We start from the raw sequence: 23,953 nt of genomic DNA on the forward strand, positions 1-23,953 counted from the left end.
TCAAAGGTTATCTTCTTCGCATTCATGTCGGTCATGCTTCTTGTTTTCCGATGGCGCCCGGTTGAGGGACAGAAACCGTGATGTTTCTTGTCAGGTAAATGTCCACAGCGGTAGATGTCGCCGAAATTGTGACTGATGGAGGGGTAGAGGACCCCGCTGGTAAGATACTGATATTGACTGTCGGAGATGGCGGGGGAGGATTTTCATCCTCCTGAAAGGCTAGGATTTGAAGCAACTGGCATATTTGGTTTATGGATTCCTTGCTGCATTTTGCCGCTTCCGCCATATCCGCCACCGTCAGCTTTTTGCTGACAACCATATCGTAGATCATTCGCAATTTCCAGCGCGGTAGGGTCAGAAGTGATCTTTTGTTTCGGCCAAACGTTGTAGAATCTTGGCTCCGGCGTGGCATTTTGCCGCATCCGAATAGCTCGTTTAAGCTCAGAGCGATGGGGACGGAGGGAGGAGATGTGGGAGCCTTCAATTTTGGAGATCCGGGTCTTCCCAATAGTGCGAAATACGATTGAGTTGGCATTTATATAGTTCTATTCAGTATGAAGAGGGACGTTCGTGTATTTTACAAAGAAATGTAAATGCGATTAGAAGACGGTTATGTTATGATAGGTATGTGCAACGCTTACGGTATTTCCTGCTGTATATCATAAACGTTGGAGATGAAGTACTCAATTATAGTTATGTATCACATATGACGGTAATATGCAGCACCGAACAGACCCACGGGATAACTTCCCACGCACGGAGTGAAATCTCCACTATCCTCAGTGACAGCTAAAGCTAGTCCGCACGGCAAGCAATTCGGAATCTAGCGAACAAGCCTAGGCAGCACGTGAGTTATTCCATTCTACGGGCAGCCTGGGAATGACACAGCCGATTTGGTGGAAAATGGAGCCATACAGGGGAAACGCACCCATTCTGCATTTTAATATCACGCAAGGATTGCGCACTAGAAAAGGGGATCCATGACCAGTGGCAGGTAGAACGGAAAGAGTCGAGGACCGGCGCCCCTCTGCGTCAAATCGACCACACACTCTAGCCAGTTATACGGGGCTCTACAGATCTCTGACTAGAAATCGAACGTACTTACCAGCACAGCCACGAGCCGGACTCTGTTAGTTGTGAACATGCGCCGTGGCTTTCCGATTCCGAAATGACGACCTGTGCGTCTATGACGAACGTGAAAACGTCCCCCGCGTGTAATTGGATAGCCTAATCTTGAGAGGAGAGAGCTCTGACTAAAGATCAGCAAGATAATATGTGGATTTTATAATATATTGGTTATAGTACAGCATTTGCATTAGCGCCATATGATAATAAAACTGTCGATTCACTTTGCCTTATTAGACTGCTGTATGATTCCTAATTTGCTCATAGACTACATAAAAATATCTCGAAATATAACGCTCACCATCCATAAGATTCTTTATATACTTGTCTTGATCCATTCAGTGTATATAATACATCAAACATCTTACCCCACCAATGGCAGCTTTTCCTTCGATTTAGATATATATATATATACACGAGTTAGATTGGCTTCAATTTCTCGGCAAGAAACCTCTTGACCAATTGATTTATTAACCCGACTTATGTATTTATATATGCATGGCTAGTTGAATTTGGATCAAACTCACGTTACTTCAAAGGTAAAACTGTCTACCATTAATTTATAGACGTTAGAGATTCACCATTACTAGTGTTTCTTTCTTCATGTAGTCGCGTTACAGACCACCACCCATCTTACTCCCTCTTTCAGGAATCAGGTCCATTTCACAATATAGTATCTTGCAAAGGCGTATGTGGCATGTCTATATAGCCCGCAGCATTTAGGCCAAAATGGCCTGTCTTAAAAGCCTATTATCTAGTCCAATGTTCTCGTCAACTACTTTTATAAAAATAAATAGAGCGAGGAGTTTCGTTAATCAAAGAGAATAATAAAGTCCCACGACATTGACTAAAGACAGCCATGCAGCACTTCTAACAATCTTTTACCATTTGCTATACAAGCCGTGGTAAGGTTTCTCGCGGACCATCTAATGGAATAACATACTTCACTACCGGTTTAAGAAACGATCTAGAGGCCGAAGCCGAGGATTTTCACCGACAATTTAACAGAATGAAGAAGGCATGACCGTTCAATGAGAAAGAAGGTTGACGGAAAATGGATGAGCAAAATAGGATACTTAGAACGGACATAGTAAGCGAATCCGAAAATGTGAAAAGAAAATAGGAGATTAAAGACGTAATAAGTTACAGTAAATAGAAGACTGAAGATGGAAAAAGGAAATAGAGAAAGAAAACGGATATTAAAAAACAATAGTAAAAGAAAGGGGGGAAACAATGGCGTATGTTGCCAACTCTAACCGATTCGGTTGATATGCTAGACTCCTATCTCAGCATGAATGTCACGTCCATACAGGGTGATTGATGGCATGCACTGCATTATAGCCCTTTTATTGACGTAGAAGAACTACAGAGGATCATGAAGTCAGGCTTATACATAGGGAGTAAAAGGGTGGGCCTTGGTTCCGGACAATGAACTGATGCTAAAAACCATTCGAGGTTTAGAGGCATTCGAGGTTTAGAGGCATTCGAGGTTTAGAGGCATTCGAGGCTTAGAGGGTCCACCAAAGACCGAGTAGGAATACACTCGTGGTTACCCAAAGGAAACGTGCCGGGCAGCGCCAGGAGGCTCCACCCGTGTAAATCCGGTGGGATGTTGTCGACGCCGGAAGACGTGACGAAGCTGCCTCGATGCGTGAGGTAGACGCGGAATTTACATCAGAGAGAGTATACGTCCCCATGCGGACGGTTTGCGTGGGACTCGGGTATGCCGTACCTCTCGTACTTGTTGTCGAAGACGGTGACGAAGAGCTTTTCCCTCTGCTATACGCTGCTGAGGGGGATTGTTTCGTTAACGTGACATTGGCTGATTCCTCACAGTAGAAGAGGAATTGTTGGAATTCGGGGAGAGCTGAACTTGAAGTGCGGACCCCCGAGCCGGACTCGACGCAGGATCTGCATGCGCGATGGGACACCTGGAATGGAGAACCCGGCGAGCATAGCTCCTGGGTCTTGGTGATTGATTCGGCCGCCTCCATCGCATTATTACACGAGTCATAGCACTTTCCTGGGATTTTCACAGCCCGTTTTCGCAGAGTCTTTGCACGCGACTGGAGGAACTCGAAAATTTCGTACCCTAGGCCGAACTGGAGAGGGCTTAAGTTGATAAACCCTGGGGCCACAGTGTATCGTATTTGACCGGAAGACGTCGTCGAGCCCTGGGATGAAGTATGGGGTATAGGAGGACTTGGGATACACTCCTCGGGCGCACAATAATAGCTATCGGCCGGGGGTCCAGCCTCGAAGTTGCATTCCCCGTGGGCCGTTTTCCTAGACGGACGACACAGAAAGTGTGGCGGGCAGCCCCAGGTGTAGTCGCGAGGTGGTAGGGATGTCGGCGTGTACGTTGGATTGCTGATTCTGGTCGGACAGATCGAAAGCGATAGCCCTAATCACGTTAATCACCGCAGTCTCATCCTCCCTAGATCCACACTTACGGGAGGAAGTCGTTGCTGTGTCACTTCTGCCATCAGTTTGAGCCTGCCCTTCGCTGGAGTCTGCGGATATAGAGACAGGATTGACCAGAGTGACGATCGGCTCGGGCGACGACCGGGCCCTCGAACTTATTGTCGACTCAGTCGGGCGATCGATTGAACTTTGATCAGTAAATCCCCCGGAGCCGTCTGCATTAGACTGGGGGACGGTGTGAGCACTGACGGCGGTTGTGTATGTTGTATCGCTGAGAGTGAACGTGGTGCCAACTGGGGCAGAGTCAAGTCCTCCCTCTGTGGGGTCGGCTGAGCGGTCGCTGGGGTGTGTAGATAGCTGATGAGATGGTGAAGATACCGCATCGCCCGTGGTAGTGGCTACAATCGTCGTCGATAAAACCTCCCGTGGGCTCTCGGTTGCGCCCGTACGTACTACGGTGGTGGTGGTGGTGGTTGACACCACGGGTGCTGGACTCCCGACAGAGCTCATGCTCGATGAAAGTGTGACTTGACCACCTGGCGATGTGGATGAATCGCTAGAAAATGTCCAAGTTGATTGGATGACCGTCGTGTCGCTTGACCGTGTGGCCGTTGTCCAAATTGTCGCGGAGCTGGTATCGTGGACTGTGACCGTGGGGTATAGAATTGACGCACTTGGATCCAAAGTGGGAACTTCCTCTGTGCTAGTGACGGAGCCGGTGCTTTCATATGGCGCGGACTCACTCGACGGACTCGATTTACCTGTCGCCGATGTTTCCACTTGCGAAGCATCGATCGCACTCGTATCTAATACCAGCGCTGTCGATGTCGACGTCGTGGCTGTCGAACTTTGGCCATAGCCTGCTGAGGATGGTAGGAGGGCTCCACTCTCTGACATAGTGGACGCATCGCTAGATGGCAACCAAACGGACTGGCTGGTTGGTGTTGCGTCTGTAAGTGCTGTGGTCTCCCATTGTGTTGAATAGCTAGTATCATGGACCGTGACCGTGGTGTATCGGGTTGACACGCTAAGGTCCTGCGTGGGGTCACTTGTCGTACTAACCGCCAAGCCGGTGCTTATATCTGAAGTGAAAGATTTACTGGGCAAGGGAGTAGGCGAGTCGGCAGTGACAGTACGAAAGCTCACCACCGTGGTAGCCCTCCAGTCTGTCACGGTGGAGATATCATGGAGAGTTGTCTTGGTAGAAGCGGGGACAGTGCTTGTAATTGTGGTGTCTGTCGAGTTGGACTGGACGTCAGTGCTAGTCCGCGACGCTGTGGCCTGTAGAGATGAGCTTGCCAGAAGCGAGCTTGTCGTTTGGGTCTCTTCGGTATTAGCTGTTGTGCTAGGTGCTGTCTCCGTACATGTACAGTCTGTTGTGTCCGTTGAGGTTGAGGTCAGTGTGATTGTAATTATGTCCCTGGCCAGGCGGGATACAACCCGCTCAGTTGTCACGCCGACCCGTCTTGTCTGGCAGGAGGACCCAGTCTGACTAGGAAGTGAGACTGACAGCTCCGAGGCGACCAACAAACAAAGACCTTGGATGCAAAGTAGGACTAGTGGGGAGGCCAAACTCCACATTGTAGTCGTGCCTGAGGCGGCAGGAGATACAAAGAAGGGGGACAGGACGATACGAAGGGAGGGCGTCAAGCTGGAAACTTGTTGCGGGCTCGGGCTTCTTTATCTCTGCGGTATCTAGTCTTACGCTACTAGTGCAGATGGGGACTTTCGTGAAAATGAGTGATGCTTCAGGTCATAAGGAGCATGGGGAGATCCTCCAGGGCACCCCAGCTTCAGCTGTGCGTGACGATTGGGGCTTCCAAACCCAAACCACCCTGTCCCAAGATTCCGTCACACTTTTGGCATGAGCGTTGAGGATTTGTACAGAAACAGTCCGCGCTATTTACGCAATTGTAACCAACAAGGCTTAGTGATGGTTCAAACTTACGTGACGCGGTAGGGCAATTTGCATTCTGTGGAATGGGTGGAGTGGGACAGAACTGACTCATGAATTTTCCCTACGCTGCAAGGTCTCCTAAGTAGATGGGATCGTGAAGCTTGATGATCCCTACAGATAAAAATCACTGGCACTACCCCTCGAGATCAACCTGAGTGCGGTGAAGGAACCGATCTCCAACCTTCCGAGTGGCTTCAATTTCTACAGAGAAATGCAAAGCTAGCTTCACTGGCCTACTCTTTCACATTTTCTGTCCAGAGTAAGCGTATCTGTGATTTCTACTCGAGACACTAGTAGCAAGTCTGCCCCAAATGCGGTTCATGATCGTCATGCTTTGATGTGGAAGTCTAGAAAGCACAATCAATTAGGTAGAGCTGTCTTCTTCCAGCAGTGTCCCAGCTTATGAGTGTTGGAGGCCGGCCGCAAGTGCCGGAATCGTATCTACAGACACTTCTGGGATTTGATTCACTGTCATTACCAAATGTTCTAGCTTCAGTATCCGGGGTCAATAATTATCAGAGCAACATCGAATTCGGAATGAGGGGGAGACACCGGAGAAGAACCTGAACAGAACTTAATCAATTCGATGTACTGTTTGTCCATACGTGTATTCCATGGTTTTCACGCACCTGTCCAGCGAAGCGATCGGTCGCTGCGAGCACTCGCTATTAAAGGCAAATCGACTTCACAAGACGAGACCAAAGCGGCCCGATCGACTAGATCTGCTCCTGCGAAGGGTCTCTTGGCTTGGAAATCCTCCGTTCCAAGAACAAAGCGAGCACCAGGAGATCAAACATAATCAGAATACGTTTAGTGCAAAATGAAGAGCTCTCATCCTAGGTGAGTGCGCCTCAAGGACGGCAGAGCTTTTCACAATCATGAGAGCAGGTCTGGATGGCTATTTTCATCTCACGGGGAACGCGCTGGCGTGAGGCAATGGAGTTCTAAAAAAAAAAAAAAAAAAAAAAAAAAAGAACGAAAGGATGTCGCTACCCGGGAATAGATATCTCTAGTGTACCTTAATGACAACAATCACCATCTCAAGCGAGTTATAGAGTAGAGAGTACTTTCCTGGCTAAAAAGTTGATGAGCACAACCCACAAGAACAGGAAAGGTAGCTCACAAGACCACAGAGATCATCAATTCCGGAGACAGAAAGCTCAAGTTCAAAAAATGGCATGATGGTGTGGTGCAAACATACACGCGTTTGGTATATTCTGCGATCAGGATACATTGCTTCTCTTTAGAGACCGCGTGAGCCAAAGGGCCGAGCGTCCAAGGAACAACTCATACCCTAATATGCAAATACCAAACAAAAGGATCGTAAAGCAGCAGCAGCGCTAGAACGAAAGAAGAATATTCACCGCTACGGAAACTATGTCAGCATAACACTTCCGCCAAGGAATGAGTCCCAGCATAAGAGAAACGTGTATACGTCTACCAACATGGTCTGGGTTGGCGCCGAATGCTGGAGGCTGTTTTATCACTTCGATTTGAATAGTGGTCAGCAAGAGGTTTCCGCCCCTCGTGTCTCTGTCACCCCGGAATCCAAATAGCGAGGGTTTCTTCGGACCCTGAGCAAAGAGCGCACGTAAACCACACCATCATTGAGCCCCTTTGAAAGCAGTTTCCGCGCTGCTTCACATCACTTGTTGGAATTTGATGACATGGGCGTATCAATTGGATCCGTTACGTATATATTCTGTGCCTTGTACTATAGGACGATCCATTCTGGTGAGGTAGCATCGATTTGTTATCAAAGAAATCTCAAATGAGAAGCATCCTTTAGTGTTATAAAACTTAATCTCTATAGTATCATTAGCAGTGGTTCGAGGAAGAGTTGGGCAAGGTTTTCACATCTCTGCCTGTGACTATGCCGTTCCTCTAACGGTGGTTAGCAAGCCCTGAGGCGATCACATTTCATGCAAGTCTGTGCCACCGACGGATTCTCATGTGTAACATGCCTGCTTCGTGACCAGTTCCGAATTTGCTTTGATCTAAGCAGATTTTTGGCGGAAGCCACACCTGTCAATGGCTCAGATAATGGCTGGTGGTAGTCCACGATGGAAACACATAATCTGCCGCTACGAGCCCAGCGCCCTGCGGGGAAGGTTTTCGCCGGTGAAATATAGACAAAATGAAACGTCATTTTGCATATAAGAGGACGTGAGAAATATTACAAACGATGATGTTATCATTTAGGTTGAAGGCAATTATCTGAAGGGAGATGGGAAAGATGAGCGAATTTTGGCACGGTTCCCATGGTACGGATGGATGCACCTTACTCAATGAGAAGGTTCTACACGTCTTAACATATCTCCTGCCTTTCGTCTTTTTCTAAAATAAAACCCAATAAAAGCAAAACGAAGTCGTATCCCAGGCTACCGGAGCAGAGGAATCAGTGGCCGTGAATACGAACAGGACCTTCTCACATAAATAATCTTCGGTCTCAAGTGGATCTGAGCAATCTTACACGGATCGCTGATACGTCGCTCGACGCGGTTCGGCTCCAAACTTCAGTATCCTCTCGGTTGAACTCTCATTGATTGAAAGAGACAAGGATGTTCTTCAAACGTCCTCGCTCACTTATGGACCGGATATTCACTGGCCCCTCAAACACCGACATCCTAGATGAAAACGTTGAACCTACCAACAGGCACATCTACCAGATGCCGATGAGTGGGCTTGCTACGCTCCCAGGCGTAGGGCACCTTCGCCACTTGCCCAATTCCTTGTTCCGTGTCTCCAATCTCACCCTACTTGGAAAGCGCCATCTCCAAATCCATGGGCTTTTGAAGGATCCCGAGCTCATTTCTAATGCCATGAGACAGGAGAGTCTGCATGATGTCTATTTGGTCGGTACACCAGAGAGGTGGTCTCGTCTCTTAAAGGGAAAGCTCCATTCTGAATGGTCTCTCTATTGCAAGGGCCACTTTTACTATCTTGCAAAGGAAAGCAAGGAAGCGCTCGTTGCAAAAGACTTTCAATGCTTAGAACCGGACGGCGTTAGCCAGCGGACTCGCTCGCCATTGATTGCATACCATTTCGGAAAGACAGATTACGCACCAGCCCAGATTCGTCGCATTGCCAGGTGGATTGTCGCTGAGATGTCACAACTAAGATTCTGTTCAAAGAATGATGGGCACTTTGTCTCAGCGCTGGCTCTTCGCATCATATGCACACCCCGATCTAGCGCGGTGATTATAGGCAGTCGCTCCCAGATCTGGGCCCAGGACTGTTGGCTCGCAACTGTCGGTTCGCAGCTGCTGATCCCCAATGGATTTTATACCGGGTTTGTGATCGTCGGCACCAATGAGGATGCTCCTGGCGGCTGCGCGAGGCAAGGCCACATCTTCAGAGTGGAGACGGCAGCCCGATACCTTGCTGGCTGCTGGACGAAAGGGCTTCTAGGTCAGATTCCCCTACCCCCTCCCGAAGCCCTCGCTGCAGGAGCTTTGATTATGGGAGACGTACACGTCAATTATGGGCAGCCGAATACTACTGAGGGGAACGCTGGAGCCCGTGGAGAGTCAAGTCGTACCCAGACCCTATACCATAGCACAGGGAAGATGGGCGTGTCGTTCTATCCTTGCTGGGAAAGGCCCCGGTGGGTCATTATTCTCGGCCTTCGTGAAAGTTCGTATAATGGGAGTACCGATGGCCTCCGAATCCCCAGTTGACCCAATTTGAGTATAGTGGCCCAGCTACCAGAGTGTTTTGAGCTTGCTCACTGTTTCGGAACCTTGTACTACTTTCGGGCCCGTGGAGCTGGAGCACAACAAGGCATTTCCATCGGCTTCTGACATCAAATTACGTGAGAGCTGACCATAGCTTTAGATGGCCCACGTTACATGAAGAAGATCCTAGAGGAGGATGACTCCTACGAAGTCGGCTTCAACAGGGGGTTTGGCGATCAAATCTTACCCTTTTTGCGAAAAGGCGTCGGTCAGGAGCTTGAAGCGTGGAACGAAAAATCCAGCCTAGCTGGTCGACAGCCCTTTGACTACTGGGACAGTCTAATCCCTGGACATGTTCGAGCACTAAAACACCCAAGCGGGGCCAGTATCAGATACTGGTGGACAAGTCTCTGTCCTTTCCATCCGTCCCGCGGCCTTATAAGAGCGTCCCCATTCCTGAGCTAACCACTTGATTCCGCACGACTCGAAGGCTGGTTTTTGAAGCGGGGCTGGTGCAGTGGGCTGGTGTTGGACGGATGATTCTTAATGATACCACCTTGAAAGCAACCAGCCAATAGAGAAGATGGAAGAAAGGTCTGCTGCTTACTGGCGGAGTGCACTCGATACTATTTCTTCCACTTTACGCCACTAGCTTTGATGAATGAGCGGCCGGAAATTAGACGATGCTTGAGTAGATGGTCGCCTCTACTCTCTCCTACAACCATCTTCAGTAGTATATATTCAATCGGTATCTAGTAGGCATTTGTTTCTGTTTCCCCCCAATGCCCGTCATAACGCCATTGCACATGATTCTCGTAGATTCTTTCTTTTTGAGATAGACGGTCAGCCGGGGTTCCCTTATTTCAGGATTGGACGCGACTAACACTGCACGGAGAGCGAGCTCCTTCATCTCGGCCTCTGAGACGTAAATGGCTTTGTTTTATCGTGCCGAGGGCCTAGCACATAGTGTGAAAGTCCAGCTAGCCTCTAGGGAGCACGCACGAACGGCGTAGTCGTCGGTTGGGGTATAATACGCGTTTCGACAGGTTGTATCACCTGTAGTACAGATTAGTGTGTCACACCTTGGATCGCTTGGTCTTAAAGATAGTGTAGTATTTTTCCCTGGAAACTTAGCCACATCATTGATTAGGGAAAAGTCTACGTAGCATTGGTCAGTGCAGGTATATTCGAGCTGTACTTCATTTTCTCCTTTCTGTAAGCTGTCAGTGTCTTTTGCCAGTTTCATGGACGTCCCGCCATGTGCGGGAAACTGATACGTCTCCCGGTACGCCTGTCCAGGCTCTAAAATGCTCGTTGGGTAATCCCCCTGTCTTGTGACCTTGAAGGAGATTGGCGTTTTGCAATTATTTACAACGCCTATGCTTCCAACCGAGGAGAGCGGACGTGCGAAGGCGTATCGAATCAGGACGAGTAACATCAAACAGAATGTGGGATACAGACTCGGTGCCATCTTGACTTTACCAAACCGCATACCAAGAACACTTGAAGCTCCAGAGGAAATGGTTAGATATTTACAACAACGGTCACGGTGGATCTATTTATGGCTAATGGCCGATCGCGAAATATGTACTTTCAGGCTTCCTCAAATCCCCCCCCCCCCCAGATCCATACCACCAAGTGGTCCCAAGACCAAAATAGTGGTCTCAAGACCAAGCAAGTGGTCCCAAGACCAAAGTGGCCAATTTTGGCGACTAAATGCTATCTCTAAATGCTCGGTGGCAATCGATGGTTCCAGAGATGATAGTATGTGCGCTGTTTATTCTATATTGAAAGAATGATCGCTAATTTTATTGCGGGGAGTGACAAAAACGACGAGGGACAGACCCAAATCTGCTTTGGATATCCTGAGGCTTTGGCAAGGCGGTGGAAAATACATGGGAAAACATGGCCGTTTGGCCTTCGGGTGTGCTCCATCTCCATTTCCTATAGCGCTGGCTTCTCTGTGAGGCTCGGGGCTGTATTTCCATTTTGCAATTGGATTCCTGAACTTCTTTGTTTCTTTCAGCACTCGAAAGGCTATCTCCCATCGACCTGTCACGCGCGGTACCGGCTTGGAAGATGTTGCAGTAGAGGCCCGGAGGCTGAGTTCAGCACGAGTCCAATTATACGTAAACCAACTCATCTGCTATGGTAATAGCCAATATTAAGCTTGGTCATGATAGAACAAAGAGTGTTTATTGAGACATTGATCAAAAGATGTTGCAAACTATCTGATGGATAGCACTTCTAAGGACAAAAGCCCCTTCATCTCGAGGATTCCCCAGTTTCCCTATCCTTATCAGTCCAGCCGCCCTCAGACGAGCTTGCATAGTCCCCCGGGGATTTTACGACTGGCGGTTATGACACCAGAAGTCTAGGGCTGCCCAATGTGAGTGCCTATTCGCTCTTTACTTCATATGGCATGCATGCCCTCGTTGTGGCCATTCGTAATGCTTTGTCACACGGATCGGGGAGATTTGGTCGATTGTTGGTCATGGTAAGGGTCTGGCATTCAATGATGCCACAAAAGCCCTGTGGTCTTTTTGGGTGGTCAGAGTCTCGACAGACAGGAGAGAGCTATCGCTAGCTCGGTGCGATTTGATGGCATATTCCGTATTTAATTCCGTTTCGTTCGATCTCATTGATATCCCATAGTCGTCAACTGTCAAAGACATGGTAATCTGTAATATGCATTTCCCAGGTACTCCAGCCAGATGGCTGATTAATTTTGGTATTAGAATTTTTTTTTTTCTTTTTGCCTTTTTGTCTTTTTTTCTTTTTTTCTTTTTTTTTCTTTTTTCTCTTTTTCATTATTTTCTTTACAGCTAATTTTGGGCGCTATTGCTGGAAACTCTCTATCTCTCTGGCTGGAATTCACGTATTGATACTATACCACACTCACAGTTTCTTACGTTCTACGCCTACGAACAATATGCCGGATCCTCCGGCCACTTTACGACCTTTGGTTCTTTCCAAACGCCAGCTACAGCCAGTTTATCAACATGCAACATATCGGCCGAAGGTCTCCTGGGGAAACCCGGTCGTCCATTATCGCCCCATATTTAACTCCCGCTTAGATGTGATGACCACAGTCAGTTTGCGAACGGCGACAAACCAGGTAACGGCCAGACACTATGCAACCCAGGATGACACAAAGCTGTATGGAATCCGAAAATACCCAGCGCAAGTCATGGGGAGGTCATCTCACGCAATTGAGAAGCTGATGAAGGAATTCCATCGCTGGAATTTGGATCAACACCAAATGCAGCATCTGCTTATGCCGATTCAAGCCTTCCTCCATGTGGATCAGAGATCTTTCTATACCGTGTCTGAGCACGCATTTATGACTCTGGCGGACGTAGTCCTGGGCACGAAGCAATGGCCAAGCATGCTCTGTCACGATGAGATCTGGTCGGTTGTCAAGCAGGTACTCTTAAAGGCATCCCTTCACAAAGCCTACAAGACTGACTTGGGACAGGTCCTGACCGGAACTGGATTTTTGGCATCGCGAGGGCTACAACATACCGTGCTCAACCTACGAAACATATTAATAACAAACCATGGGGTTGTGAAGATTGGTGGGTGGCCGGGTCAAGCTATGAACAGTTCCGTACTCATGCTATTCCAGGGGCGATTCATCATATCGAGCACGAAACTCCCGAAGGCTGGGCCAAAACAAGTGAAGCACTGGTCCAGCTCGCTGTGGGTTTGATCGAAAAATCCAAAGGGCCATGCTCGGACTGCACCGATACATTCTGCGAGAAAGACGGCGACCGTGGATGCTGCGACAGCACATCGATGCTTGCTCGTGTTGACTCTCTTGCGACAGCATTGGATATCACCCGCTGTCTCACCGAGGGGACCACGGACTTTCAGAGCGGTGTCACAGGCAAGGCCATTTTGACGGCTCTTGAAGTGCGTACCGAAGCCACCTGGGTTGTGAAACCGCTTCTAACGCACATCTAGCTGGGCTTTATTGACCATGCAAAAGGCTCACGTCTCGGCCCTATTGCTGAATTCGCCTCCGGCAAGGTCTACCGTGAGGTGATGCCCGTGTTGAGGACTACCGACCGTCATGGAATTACAACCTCATCTCCGCCGAGACATGGCGAGAAAAAGAGGCCGGGGGAATACCACAAGCTCGTTTCAGGTCGAAAGAGTGTTCGTCGTAGAAGGTTTTATGGCGGAGGAAAGAAATGGCTGCTTCGCAAAGACAAATCAACCACGGATCAGCCAAAGACAGAGCAGGGGATGATAGAATCCTACCAGCGAGATCATAGTCCAACGTTGGATGCCGCGCGTGAAGCTAAGTGGGCTTTGGTTCAGAGCAAGACGTGACAGCGGGGGAATGATTCACACAGTGCCCTGGCCAACCGGCCGCCGGGATCCTAATCCAGTATATATTTACTTCTAGCCTCCTATTTGGGCTCAGCAACCGGCGCCAGACCCTCATCTAACGTAGCCTCCGACTTGCTTGGAAGAGCCCTCAATATTTGCTGTCTAGCCATGGTGAGGGCTTGTAAAGGGGAATTAGGTTCTTGTCACACCTGAGCTGGAGAACGTGTCTTCCTTCGAACCGATCCGCCGTAGTTACAGCAAGACAAAGTCATCTTGTAGAACCCATAGCTTTTGGTATATATAATTAACATATCTGGTCTCTTTGGGTAGCTGCTGTAACTATTACGATCTTGACCTGTCTGTCCATTTAGGGTTTCATGGCAAATGCAACACTCCTTGTCTCAACAGCCTTGCTGCCATTGTTAGGCCATATTGGTCTCGGAGCTCAAAGTAAGAGGGTCTTCGGAGACCGACATGCGTCTGGAAGTCCTTCCAAAGCATCTTCACCCAGGTAGCCAAAGTATGGGTCCGCAAATCTAAAACGTCTTTGCGGCGAATAGTGCATACTAACCGGCGAGTGGCTATGTTCAAGGGCTTCAGTGGTTTCTGGGTTCACTACTTGGTCTCCACATACATCACGCACATATACAAAGCGGTACCGTCTTGTGACCTATTATTGTACCCTCGATTGGTCCCCAAAATAAAAACTCGGGGCTTGCTAAATTTAGAGCCACTACTGCACTCCTGTTTTGTGCGTCCTAAATTTGGAGCAAAGGCTCCAAATGTGTTACATCTATTAAAGCAAACCACGGAGATCTCCATGGACCGTCTCTATTCTCACGATCTAAATCACAGCTCGAGATGAATGGAACATTGAATTTAAACTCCTTGCCAACTTACAATAAGGGGAGCTCGCCCCGGCTTCCATTCTCATCCCGTTTAGGGCTTGCCCCAAACCGACCGAATGACCCAAGAGTGACTCGGCCGAGACCACAAGGACGTATCATGAATCCTTGTCACCAAGCCCACGGGTCAGATGAATCCGACAGAATCGAAGCCCGTTTAAAGGCAATTGAATCTGTACTAGGCTTGAACAGCGACACTGGCAACAATATGCAGAAAGTGCAAAATGCGCTCCAAGAAACGTGTAACAAGCTCGCGCTCATGTGAGTATGCATGATCACCTCACAGCACACTTCGCCGACTTATGTTTTCATAGGTGTGAGCAACTGAATTCACTCCTAGAAAAGAATCCCAATCACATAGATCCAACGGTGGTGTCCAACTCAAATCCCCCAACCGATCTTAATGCTTTCGACCTTTGCCAGCTGTCAGGGCTCGGTGACGGGTTTCCTGGTCTTGAGTGATAGTTGTGAAAGGGTCGGTACGCTCACGCTTCTTGGAAAGCTGGGGCGAGAATGGTTATTTCTTCGTCAATCCCTTGACTCATGGGAAACACCTTTCGTTTGTGGGGACAAAAAAGCATTGTGGAAAATTCCAGAATCAAAATACAGTCAATACCCAGAGCTTCGGATCAAGCTCTTGTCAGAAAATTTAGAAATATGACGCGAGAATGATTTTAACTGGAAGTGTATATATACATAAAGAACCGCGCTAGTTTCTGTCGCCCACTGTACCTGGGTTGTCATGAGAAGCAAGGCGTATATACAGAAGTTTGCTTGCAGAGACCATAAAGGGAGGGGGAAAGTTATCCCGGACTTTGCGCACTGTATCATAGAGCCACAAGCCCTAAGCCTTAGGGACTGCTTCGCTGCTCCGGGCCACGTCCTCTTCCTCTCCTATGGGATCTACCGTACCAGGCCATCCAGAGTTGATCGACCATGAAGTATACCCAATGGACGGTATCGTGGCAGGTTGCGCTTGGGGATGATCAAAGGGCTGTAGTAACCGGCGATGAATCTGACAGATCGAAGGTTAAGAAAAAAAATGGCCCGCCATCGCTGTTGCACCCGGGTTCGAAGCTACTCGCCGGATCGATTTTAATAATCTGATAATCCTTGTGGATTGCAAACCTTTTCTACGCATAACGTAAATACAGACTATATGATTAGCTGGGTCCAAAACCCAACCGTCAAGCGCAAGCCAGCACATCACAAGCTTAATCCAACAAGCCAATCGAGGAGTCGCAGTTGGCGCAGTTCAGCGATGACACAACTTTTTTCCTTTAGACTACTCTTGTTGCCACCTATTCGGCAGATGCGACGAGTGGCCGTTGACATGCAAGAAGAGAAAGCAACCATACTCATAGGAGAAGAACCTGGTGGTTTAACTACAATGAATTGTCGACCGGAAACGGCATCGTTACAATATTCACAGCAAAGTTGAGAAATGGTCCTTTATAAGCGGGCCGAAACTCCACGACTCTGCCGCCGACCTAGCCAATGTGTATAACATGGATTAAACAGAAGTCATACCGAGTGTCTCTAGCGCTGTGGAGGTCCTGGTAGGCAAAGTCTATGGTGGCTCCAGAGGAGCAAGAGGAGCAAAACGGAAGCCAGCAGTCAGGAAAAGCCAGTCGTTGACGAATTTTTACGCGATGGACAGACGATTTAGAGCGACTAGGAAGAGTTCCTTTTATCGGCCTCATAGTAGGATAGAGGCGTCATCCATGAGAAGGCCGTCAGATAGGGTGATACGCACTTTGGTGTTACGGTCTAGCAGGAATTACTGTAATGATTGGCAACGCATAACGCAGTATTTTGGCACCGTAGTACCATCAGGCCATGATCCCACTGACGTGAAAATCGTTTGGTAAGCCGGTTGATATGCATGATTAATGCGTCCCAGTCGGACAGCCAAGCCATCATCGTACCTTGACTTCATTGAGTTGAACATGACCATCACCACACGTCATGATTCTACCAAGATAGTTATTGCGTTTTATCAGAGTAATCGCAAGGGGCATTATGTATTCTGGATATGGCAAATTGCGACGTAGTGAAAGCTTTCACTAAATATGAAAAATAAAAATAAAAATAAAAAAAATAAAAGAAATAGCGCAAACAATTTGATCAGGAGAAAACTCCCTACATAGACGGATGAGAAAGCTCTGATCAAGAGCTTATAACTTGGGCCGACTGTCAATACTACGTAGCTTCCTATGGCCTGATCTGGATCGTCGGAAATGATATAGGGCCGTTGGTAGATTGGCAGAGAAAGAGATCATATAGTGATAAACATCCGGAAGCCTTCCCGCTAGTCACAGTGACTGCCATTCCTTAACGGCGACGGATTTCCAACCATGCGCTCTGTTTTGTATCCTGATGGTGCATTGTTTGTTCGCACCCAGCCACGCCGTATTCTGGCTCCGTAGGTTGGGCTGTGTTCGGGGACCCAGTTTCCTAGTATATCTCGCAATGACGGCAGACGTTTTTCCGGCACTGATTGCGGACAATAAGGCCTGAGATTTCGGTTTGGTATTGGAGTTTGTACTTGGCCGCCTGAGGTCACTAATCGACATGATGGAGTCCACCCTGGTCGCTTTTCAACACTGACCACGCTTGGAAGGTTAGAACCTGAAAGCCCTCGATACCAAGTCCCTGGGACATACTTTGGTGATTTGTTCAGTAGTAATGGCCGATCCAGTTTTGCTGGGGCTTTCGTTGATGTTCCCCATGTAAGAGGAAAGGCGCGAGTCACTTGGGCTGACGCTGGAGCACCGGGGTGCTTGGGATTTGAATAATGGCCTCTTCCAGGCATATTCATTGTGTGATAGTTGGGGATTTTTTCTCCCACTGGAAAGAAACTGAGGGACGACGTCGGCTTATATATTAAGATTTTTTTCTTCGGCAAAACATCCCTATCGCTTCATCGTCACGCAATATGGCATTTCTCTGCCACCACTGCCCCGCCGCTAACCTGAACTGACCATGCTACGTGAGGCAGCCAGAAACGCACCCTAGAGATCAGTCACTATCAATTACGCATCATAAATCGTGGTGAGACTCTGAGTGCGAAACTGAAATCGCTGGTCCTTTCTGTCGGGTGCCGGAAAAATGAGGTACGGCTACATGAAACATGACTCGGCACCTACCGTACATGGTCCTGACAAACATATTGATTGAAACTCTTAAAACTGTATTTGAGGCAGCTAGGCACGTATCAACTGTTCAATCGTCGTGAGCTCTTTGCAAAAAGCGGTGAGAGTTGACCTAACCGGGCCTGCTAGTAGCTACGGCTGAATTTCCCTCTACATTTTACCAACGATGGGTTCATCTCCATGTAGTAATGAAATCCCTCCCGAAGGGGTTTCAGGAGGGCTATTGGAGGGCTATTTCAATAGTTTGCCATCTGCTGGCATCCACCAACTTGTGGAATTTGCTGTCGCATTGATTATAACGGGCCACCGGCGAAAGTCAAAATACAGGCACATCTGAGTGTTGCGACGGTACGGTAAATGAGTGTAGGTATGTCAAACCTGTGAAACGCGATGCGGAACGTAAATCTTGAGCCCTTTTTTATATCGCCGTAACTATCTGATGTTCCAATAGGAATGGCCAGAATACACAGAAACAGAGGCCAAAGGAGGGCTACGCTGGCTCAGAACAGAAATTGCTACCCACCAATAAACACGATAAAACCCCAAGAATACAAAATTAGTGATATGCATTGCGCTGAGAATGGCCTGTGTAGTACGAGCTGCCGTTTCCGAAGTAAGGATGCATGCTGGCCTGTTTCGCAGAAAGCCGATGCGCGGGGTCGTACTCCAGCAGAGCCTCCAGCAGCTCCAAACCGTGTGGCCCCAGGCTGGACACGATGGGCGTACTGGGTCGCTTCCACTTGGGGAAGCTGACTTCGTATTCAGGGAACGAGGTAATTCCCGGCCAAACCTCTTCATCTGGGGTACCGAGTACGCTGCGAAGAGAAAGCGATCAGTGTATGGACATAATCTAGCAAAGACGATACACATACCGAAAGATCTTGAAAATCTCATCAATCTCCGAATACCCTGGAAATAACGGCCTGCGAGTGCACATCTCAGCAAAGATAGCGCCTACTGACCACATATCGACCCCAGTCGAGTACTGGAGATCTCCCAGTAGGATCTCAGGAGAACGGTACCATAGCGTAACCACCTGTGATGAAGCTGTTAGGACGTCGAGATGGTGTCGGTCGCCAGAGCTGGGACCTTACCTCGTGGGTGTAAGTGCGCAGTGGGCCACCGAATGCTCGTGCCAAGCCAAAGTCGGCCAGCTTCAGGTTACCCTGGCGGTCAACCAGCAAATTCTGGGGCTTCAAATCGCGGTGGAGGATCCGGTGACCGTGGCAATATCGGACACCCTCTACCAGGTGTGCCATAAGCTTTTTGATCGTTGCATCGTCCCGGTTCGGGTTTGCCGTCAACATGGACTCCATGTACCTCTTCAGGTCCATATCCACAAATTCGAGGACGAGGTAGAGCCTGTGGTCATCGATGTGGACGACGTCCAGGAGTTGGACAATATTGGGGTCATGCATTTCCTTGAGGAGGATCAGTTCGCGGAGGGTGGTGCTAGGAACACCCTCATCCTCACATCTCAGCTGGATCTTCTTCAGAGCAACGACTTGACTTGTACGACCAATCTTACGGGCTTTGTAGACGATACCGTAGGCGCCTAGGGCGTAAGTTGGAATGGTGTCAGTGTCACTAACCCTGTCAGAAACCCATACCTTCTCCGAGTTTTCCGATTTTCCGGTACTTCCCCATTGCAAAGGCGATGGTTGATTCCGTTCTGCTGTCAATCGCGTTCTGATGAGCGAGCAAGCGGGGCAGGAAAGACGAAAGACGAAAGTCAGATAACGTGGATGAATAGCAGGAGAAGAATGATAGGCACGGAAGACTATGAGGGTCAAAAGGCCAATGTGACTGTGACTGGCATGCAAATCGGACGTCGACACATAAGTCACCCATGAAGAGACCAATTTGATTATGATCTCGCCACCAACCAAAACTGGATTCGACTTGGTTGAACTCCGAACTAGCCCAGAAATAGCATCGTCTATAGGAGGGGGCCTCAGCGTTGACCACAGATTCACTCATCGTACCTGGAAGATATGATCCTCGTAGGCATATTGAATGAAGTATGGAAATTATTAGGAAACAATGAGGCGAACAATTGTTCCACCCGAGACTCTGCAAAGGGATTGCATGAGGTGTTCAAAGATCATATGGACTGTCTTCGCGTTGAGCCCCCACCAGGGATATAATTGAACCGCACGATCCACGGGTTTCCGGTACCGATGCACCTATGGGCTATCCGTCTCCTGTACAATGTTCTGTCGACGAAGCTCAGCGCCTGGGGCCTTCGTGTCTACAACTGGATGACCTGACCGCATCGAACATGAGTGCCAGATTTGCCGTGACTAGTCGCGCAAACAAATCAAGGTTTCCCTGGCTATTGCCTTTCGAGCCAGACTTTATTTTTTCCGATGATAGCTCTTCTACCGACAGGCTCTTTAGTCCCCCTATGATTATTCTCTCTCGAGCTAGCGACCCAGACTCTGCGGATTATAAAACGTCCTTGCAATACAGAACTGTAGGGGCTGCAGGTGAGCACGAATCAGGCAGAACCACCTAATAGCCTGCCGCAAATCTTCTTTTATCGGACTGCATCAGTCGAACGGTTCGCTCGGATTAGGAAATTCTGAGGCGGCCGGTTCCAATGGAACAGTCATATATAGCCCGAGTCGGTTAGATATACATATTGAAAATGTCCATACACCTTGAGAAAACTGGGGTCAAAGTAGCAAATGTACCGAGGCATGCCTCAAAAGTACAGCAGAACTCAAGGCCAATGTTCATCCGCTTCCTGGGTTTTTAGAATAGAAGCAGTCATGAGGCTATATCAAGGCATGGATGGTGTTAACTATTATGGCTGCTCCACAACGACATGCAAATTAGTCTGTCTTAGTGGGTGGTCCGGAGTGCTACCTGCATTTCTTCCTTTTTGGTTGGGAATGGGGGCGTTGCTCCTGGCCAATCTTCTAACATGCTACAGCTTATAAATATATTGAAAGCACGTTACTTTCCAACATAGCATGCGACGAACTTTTGGAGACTAGTACAACATCCAATCATGGCCCTTGCTGTTTACTGCAGGTGCGTAGACAAGCAAGCCCAAGAGCCATATACTGTGCCCAGGCAAATATCATGGTCAACGCTGCAGAGATACCCGTACTGCATGTTAAGCACGATGTATCAAAAATTCGAAGGCAGTGCGGAGACGCCCCAAAGTGAACAATAGTCAGAAAAAATAGTGCGTTTCGACGGACCCTCCATTGTGAGCTAGGGTTGTCTGTGGAAATCCATCGAATGCTCCAGCGGAGACTCCTGGAGCGTGTCTAGTTTTGGCGGAGTTGCATGCCGGGGCGATGTCACAGATCTGCACCTTCCGGTGCTGTAGAATTGGCGGAGGAAATCCTGGAATGATAATGCTTTCGGGAATGGAGACGACTGTGTTGAAGACGAGCTGGTTGGTGATTGACCTGGTGAATTCGACTCATGTCTTGAGGCGGGTCTAGTCGCTTGACCTTGAGCGACGAGGGTGAGCCTCGGACTCATGGTTGCAGCTTCAAGTTGGAGTCGGGAATCTGACTGGAAATTAGACGGGGTCACAGAACGATCGGTGACGGGGAGCGGTCTTATATGTATACTGGACTTGTGCTCAAAGGCTACCGCCGAGTGGTTGGTACGCCTTCCTCGAATGATGGACCTATAGCGCAATTCATGTGTCTTCGTTGGAAACGTGCCTGATCGCGTAATGTAAGAATCACTGGAGACACTATCTGTCGTTTCCTGCGAGACCTGTTTGGGATATATTACTTCCCCATCTCAGGGTTGGAGTATCAGCAGGCTATGTAGCTCAAATAGTAGCGTGACCAGCAGACAAGGGCATGTTGGATCATTCGGTCATTGATTATCGAATGATCGGGTAATCGAGGGCCAAGCAGTGCGTCAGCTGAGCGAGTCTTGCGGAAAAACTCCAATTTGGTTGTTGCACCGACCACTGGCGCAGGAGTTGGGTTATTCTATCCTTTTTTTTTTTTTTTTTTTTTTTTTTTTTGATATAGCTCCGTCAAGCTCCTTGAAATGTTAAGATATTGGCCCCGCAGCGCTTCGCTTTGGATCCCATGGAGTGTACAACGGAGATCGTACGAACTTCCTACGCAATGGCCAAATACTTCAGAGCAAATTCCTATCATCTGAATGAATCTCCTTCGAGCAAGAGCTTGTTCACTAGAAACCAGATGGTCAACTCGAGTGCCCATTTGCAACAAGCGAAGAGGCGTTGACAGGACGGCGAATACTGAATGATAGTGAGGGTATTCCACACGCAATTCAAATAATCATTAGTACAGCTCAAAGGCTTGGTCGCGATAAAGGTATTCTTTTTTCTTATTAGTGGATCTTGAAACGTAACTACCTGTGCTGGGAAAGCGCACTCGTGTCTCAGCATTAGCATAAGATGGTATGAAAGGCGTCGGAAAAACTGTTTAATTCCCTTGCTGCTGTGTCACCTTTGCTGATTCGTTCCACGCAGTGGATGCCATGCGTACTTACGGTGGATAAGTGGTGAACAATGTATCTAATGATTTGCTTAACTAGAGGCGAATGGATTCCAAGACATCTGCCAGCCTTGATTCCAGAGCTTTTGGAGCGCACTAACCATACGCAGTCATTCATTCCAGATGTGGCCGGAAGCAATTGTCACAATGTTCAAGGTTTAGACCAACCATCAAGTTCTCCAAACCACCGCGGCCGGTAGATCTCATCGCCAATAATCATCTTTCGCCTCCTGCTGTCAACAACCAGACTCGTGTGAAACCCACGAATCTTAATCCACAAGGACTGTACAGACTGTGCGTAGACAAAACTACCATCGGGGGCAATGTTAAAACTCTTGAGGTCCGACTGGGGCAGCTCCTCCCATTTCCCGTTACCAGCATACCCATGGCGATCACCGGTTGTGACTTCCAACCCTGGTAGATATTTATGGGTGACGTTCTCATAATGCTCTGTGAGTTGACCCGCTTCGGTATCGAACGCATGCAGACCGCGGTCTTCTGATACAAGGAATTTCCGTTGGCCTGGGAGAGGTACTAGATCATGCAATCCAGCCCACCAGGGATATCCCATACCTCATTCAGCTTCGATTAGATATGCCTTGAGTAGTTTATAGATGTAGCGATCGTCCTTCAAAAGTAGACCCGTTCTAAACTCCCAGGTATCCCACAATAGTCCCAAAAGCAGGGGCTTGATCGGTGCCGTCCGCTGCGGCATCCATGCCAGTAGCCCATAGCATTTGTCCTTGTTCATCCCAGACCAAGCGATGTATAGCACGTAGGCCGGTCATATTTTGAAGAATTAGAGGGTTTGCAAAAAGGGCGTTGGCGGCGCGGGCGTTATAGACAAGACTACCATCCCAGGCTCGCTGACCAGTGGTACCCACAGCAAGTAGATTACTCGGTAGGGGCTCAGGAGTGTGCGAATACCATAGAACGTCGTTTCTTTTGCAAAGTGCAAACGTAGTAAGCTTGTCGGTGGCTGGATTGTCGGGGGCCCGGGATGGTTGATAACGAGGGCAAGGTCACTACAGTATAGATGGCATCAACACTAGTTCCGTTATTCATATATTTGAGCTCGGTCGCATCGTTGGCGTGCGCATAGGGACATTTGTGAATATCGTCTGGCAGAGGTTGCGTAACATTGTCGCGTCGGAATCTCCAGTTCACGACTCCGTCGCGATCATGAATCTTCAAGACGGGTGGGTGGGTGGCCATACACGCCGGTGATGATCTGTTGCCACGGTCACTTCTCCGGCGGTAGATCTTTTGGTGGTTGGATGGGAGGAATATAGTCGGCAAGGGGCTCGAAGAGGAAGGGAAGCCATCCCAGGAATCCTGACTTAAAGCACTGCTTTAGAGAGTTAGATCCCTCGGATTTCAAGGTCCAAACAGAGTTGGCTTCAGGTAAATTCTGCCTTCCGTACACCATGTCGACAAAGCATCGGTACTCACGTAAATCAAGATACAGGACGTTCCTTTTCGGAAAGGTCACCTTGTGTTGCGCAATTGGGGTCGAAAGCAAGGCATTCTGATGTCAAACATGCCACCGCTTTTGACGTCTAAGCTCTACACCCAGGGCCGCTCCGCTATCAATCTAGCCATCTCTCTCCTCAAGGTCTGTCTCGGGTAGGTGAGCCATGTGCGAAAATACCTGACCATTGACCTCTGAATTGACGGCACCTCCTAAGTGGCGCAGTACAGTGGCAATCATTATTGCCTTCCCATGTCAGAGACATAGAGACGCTCTCTCAAACCATAATCACATGATACGCTATTCTTGATGTGATTGTTCCCGTTTTTAAAGAGTCGAGAGTCGTCCGAGGTTGGATTGTATAATACGAAACAGGTAAGAAGCCATCATGAGTTA

The 23,953-nt window shown here is 48.5% G+C and overlaps 6 protein-coding genes across 6 annotated transcripts; 2 read left to right on the top strand and 4 right to left on the bottom strand.

Moving 5' to 3' along the window:
* Window positions 1-2,633: 2,633 nt before the first annotated feature.
* N7508_011160 (uncharacterized protein) lies at window positions 2,634-5,130 on the bottom strand (the record flags this gene model as incomplete). The annotated part of the gene is made up of 2 exons (XM_058469220.1): window positions 2,634-3,529; window positions 3,579-5,130. 2 exons carry the CDS (start codon window positions 5,128-5,130, stop codon window positions 2,634-2,636), a joined length of 2,448 nt encoding a protein of 815 aa, XP_058314198.1.
* Window positions 5,131-8,067: 2,937 nt separating this feature from the next.
* On the top strand, window positions 8,068-9,186 carry N7508_011161 (uncharacterized protein; the record flags this gene model as incomplete). The annotated part of the gene is made up of 1 exon (XM_058469221.1): window positions 8,068-9,186. The coding sequence occupies one exon, from the start codon at window positions 8,068-8,070 to the stop codon at window positions 9,184-9,186; it is 1,119 nt and encodes a 372-aa protein (XP_058314199.1).
* Window positions 9,187-12,115: 2,929 nt separating this feature from the next.
* Window positions 12,116-13,521, top strand: N7508_011162 (uncharacterized protein; the record flags this gene model as incomplete). Its single annotated transcript, XM_058469222.1, has 4 exons — window positions 12,116-12,610; window positions 12,662-12,761; window positions 12,812-13,098; window positions 13,150-13,521. 4 exons carry the CDS (start codon window positions 12,116-12,118, stop codon window positions 13,519-13,521), a joined length of 1,254 nt encoding a protein of 417 aa, XP_058314200.1.
* A 4,616-nt stretch (window positions 13,522-18,137) lies between these two features.
* On the bottom strand, window positions 18,138-19,228 carry N7508_011163 (Cyclin-dependent kinase 1; the record flags this gene model as incomplete). The annotated part of the gene is made up of 4 exons (XM_058469223.1): window positions 18,138-18,396; window positions 18,454-18,617; window positions 18,676-19,136; window positions 19,192-19,228. The coding sequence occupies 4 exons, from the start codon at window positions 19,226-19,228 to the stop codon at window positions 18,138-18,140; spliced, it is 921 nt and encodes a 306-aa protein (XP_058314201.1).
* A 3,009-nt stretch (window positions 19,229-22,237) lies between these two features.
* Window positions 22,238-22,657, bottom strand: N7508_011164 (uncharacterized protein; the record flags this gene model as incomplete). Its single annotated transcript, XM_058469224.1, has 1 exon — window positions 22,238-22,657. The coding sequence occupies one exon, from the start codon at window positions 22,655-22,657 to the stop codon at window positions 22,238-22,240; it is 420 nt and encodes a 139-aa protein (XP_058314202.1).
* A 76-nt stretch (window positions 22,658-22,733) lies between these two features.
* N7508_011165 (uncharacterized protein) lies at window positions 22,734-23,515 on the bottom strand (the record flags this gene model as incomplete). The annotated part of the gene is made up of 3 exons (XM_058469225.1): window positions 22,734-22,994; window positions 23,047-23,434; window positions 23,511-23,515. The coding sequence occupies 3 exons, from the start codon at window positions 23,513-23,515 to the stop codon at window positions 22,734-22,736; spliced, it is 654 nt and encodes a 217-aa protein (XP_058314203.1).
* Window positions 23,516-23,953: the final 438 nt, after the last annotated feature.

This window comes from Penicillium antarcticum (genome assembly GCF_028974205.1).
Source record: "Penicillium antarcticum strain IBT 31339 chromosome Unknown utg000010l_segment0_segment0, whole genome shotgun sequence".
In the NCBI taxonomy this organism is placed as follows: Eukaryota; Fungi; Ascomycota; class Eurotiomycetes; order Eurotiales; family Aspergillaceae; genus Penicillium; species Penicillium antarcticum.